Source organism: Opisthorchis viverrini, assembly GCF_000715545.1.
Source record: "Opisthorchis viverrini unplaced genomic scaffold opera_v5_569, whole genome shotgun sequence".
Classification (NCBI taxonomy): domain Eukaryota; kingdom Metazoa; phylum Platyhelminthes; class Trematoda; order Opisthorchiida; family Opisthorchiidae; genus Opisthorchis; species Opisthorchis viverrini.
The window spans coordinates 70,289-72,690 of NW_008752232.1; the positions used below are offsets into that span (position 1 = coordinate 70,289).

The following is a 2,402-nucleotide window of genomic DNA, read 5'->3' on the forward strand; positions in this document are numbered from 1 at the left end:
ATATATATAAAGATATGGTTCCCAGTGATTTTCATGTCTTAATCGAATTGTAATGTATATTGGGTGAACCTATATGAATTATGCATTTGTTTACCTACAAGATTTTCCGCCACCACTCTGAAGTTCCCTCCGGGTTTACTCTCCTCACTCCACAGGAACAACTCACTTGTCCAACCTGCAAAACTAACCGAAAAGATGCTATCCTCACCAAATGCTTCCATGTATTTTGCCTCAATTGCTTGAAGGCACGTTATGAAACTCGCAATCGCAAATGTCCAAAGTGTAACGCGACTTTCGGAGCTAACGACTACCACCGCATCTACCTTTCCTGATCCCGCCTTCGCCACACTTCACCAATCATACTCCAGGCTTCTGCATATTCACTTCACTATACCAACATTAATAGTGCCAATTCCTCCAGCCGCGAAGTTCGCCCCCGGTGGAGAATCCCACATTCTCTTCCCTTCGACTCTTGTCGGTGTTGTTCATTTGTACATAGGTTGTTTCAATTCCTTTTAAATGACTTTCAGTACTGCAGACTTTTTTCGGATGTGGTTCCAGTCGAACCAGCGGTTCTCTCTTCGGATTTCTCAAAAACGCGAAATTATAGGGTAGGACGAAAATTGGAAACAGCAAAGACTCCTTGTAAATGCTCAACGGTTCACCCACGAAAATGACCGATAGAGAATACACCCACTTATTAGCAGATTTTCTAGAGGAAGTTTGAAAATGGAAGGGAATTGCATTGTCTGGTCCTCTCACTGTAGAATGAAGGGAGACGAGTTTAGACCGGACGACAAGGAACTGTTCCGTTTCCAAAAATGCAAGCCTGTTGTTTTCTTGGCGTCTTGTTAGATCTTTCAACCTTGTCACTTCGAACCGGTGGGTTATCCATTCCATTTCGTCAGAAAATCTTACCTTTTTTTTGGAAGAACAGCATCGATCTGTTGGAGTTGTCACGATCCGGACGCGTATAATCCCTCAAACTACCTCCGCGACCATAGCCGTCGATTGGTCAAGAGTTTTAGGAACAATCATCTCGATATCACTCACGGGATTGTGTGACAAATATAGCTAACGGTTAGAATCGTGTCTGGTAGATATACTCAAACGTCCTGTGTGTTCCTTCAGTCGATTTACTGAAAAAATCTATTCTTGAACTAGTTAAAAATAACGAGATACGAGTGCTAGGTGCATGTCTTCAAATTTTTCCTACATGAATAGTTTGAACGCCGTAGCTTATTCCCTTTATCATCAGTCATCACTCCTGTAGAGGGCTGCAGCACACGTTGCCATAAGTCTCCATCGTCATCATCGACAGCATGTTCAACACCGATTTATATATGCAACAAGGGACTTATCGTTTTGGAGGTACAGTTTGATAAATCCTGTTGTAAGTCCGGATGCAGGTTTCGTGTCTTCTTCACTTGGAACAGCCACACGTAGTCCTGGATATCCGTGAGTGAAACGCCGTAAGTCCCAAGCGGCTCTGCTCCGAGCTGGGTGACGTGCGAAACTGCGTTGAGTTGTGCTGTATTGTTGTGGTGTTGTCCTATATGCAGGAACATCTGTGTGTGCGTGGGTGTCAGCACAAGGCTTGCTGTTACCTTATCGGCGGGTAGACCGTCGATGTCAGCTGAGTCACCTTTGTGGGCCGTAAATTGTATGTGTAGTGGCGGCAGGACGAGTCTTGGGAACGAGGGCCTGATTGTGAGCTGTCTAGTCAAATGGGTCGCGGTTGTGTGGAGTGATTTGAGTGCAAGAAAAAAAATAGTCCTCATGGTCCAGCGAGGGACGATGACCTGTACAATCATGTATGTGGCGAATGGGTAGCTACATTGGCCACCTCTCTGTTTACGCCACTCTGAATTGGGCGTGGAAAACAGCACTCTCTTCGGCAAACGATGGTTCGGCATACGCAACACATGTCCCAATCAAAGCAGCTTCAGGTGCCGGGCACATTCTTCAATGAAAGTACTCGTTACACAACCGAAAACGCGCTTTCTGACTGCCTCGTTACGGATTCGCCGACACCAACCCTGAAGACGTCTCAGTTCCGCTGCTCGAATAGGCCAAGTCTCACAGCCATACAACAAAACGGCCCGTACTCTAGCTTGATATACACGTCCCTTGAGATTCAGGGATAAACCATTCTGACGCCATAGGTGTCTCAAGTTAGCAAACGCGGCCCGAGCCTTGCAGATTCGTGCATTCACCTCATCCGCCACACTACAATCAGAACTAATACAACTTCAAAGATACGTAAAACGCTCCACAACTTCCAGTACCTCTCCCTGCATTGCAAGTGGCGTGTTCAGTGACTGCACGTCCACAAGCATGACCTTACACTTTGTGGGTGCAAAGTGCATACCAAAGGACGGGATGACTTTGGTCAGTTCATC

At 46.0% G+C, this 2,402-nt stretch overlaps 4 protein-coding genes across 4 annotated transcripts in view; 1 reads left to right on the forward strand and 3 right to left on the reverse strand.

The window, feature by feature from the left end:
* The window catches only part of T265_11751 (hypothetical protein), a gene marked incomplete at both ends in the record, with an annotated part of 5,359 nt that extends 5,138 nt beyond the window's left edge, over positions 1-221 (reverse strand). The window contains one exon of the mRNA XM_009178496.1: positions 167-221. Within this exon, the coding sequence (XP_009176760.1) occupies positions 167-221 (55 nt within the window). The remainder of the gene's footprint in view (positions 1-166) is intronic.
* The window catches only part of T265_11750 (hypothetical protein), a gene marked incomplete at both ends in the record, with an annotated part of 47,369 nt that extends 46,849 nt beyond the window's left edge, over positions 1-520 (forward strand). The window contains one exon of the mRNA XM_009178493.1: positions 156-520. Within this exon, the coding sequence (XP_009176757.1) occupies positions 156-332 (177 nt within the window). The remainder of the gene's footprint in view (positions 1-155) is intronic.
* On the reverse strand, positions 400-900 carry T265_11752 (hypothetical protein; the record flags this gene model as incomplete). Its single annotated transcript, XM_009178497.1, has 1 exon — positions 400-900. The coding sequence occupies one exon, from the start codon at positions 898-900 to the stop codon at positions 400-402; it is 501 nt and encodes a 166-aa protein (XP_009176761.1).
* A 1,034-nt stretch (positions 901-1,934) lies between these two features.
* Positions 1,935-2,402, reverse strand: part of T265_11753 (hypothetical protein) — a gene marked incomplete at both ends in the record, with an annotated part of 36,278 nt that continues 35,810 nt past the window's right edge. The window contains one exon of the mRNA XM_009178498.1: positions 1,935-2,229. Coding sequence (XP_009176762.1) covers positions 1,935-2,229 — 295 coding nt within the window. The remainder of the gene's footprint in view (positions 2,230-2,402) is intronic.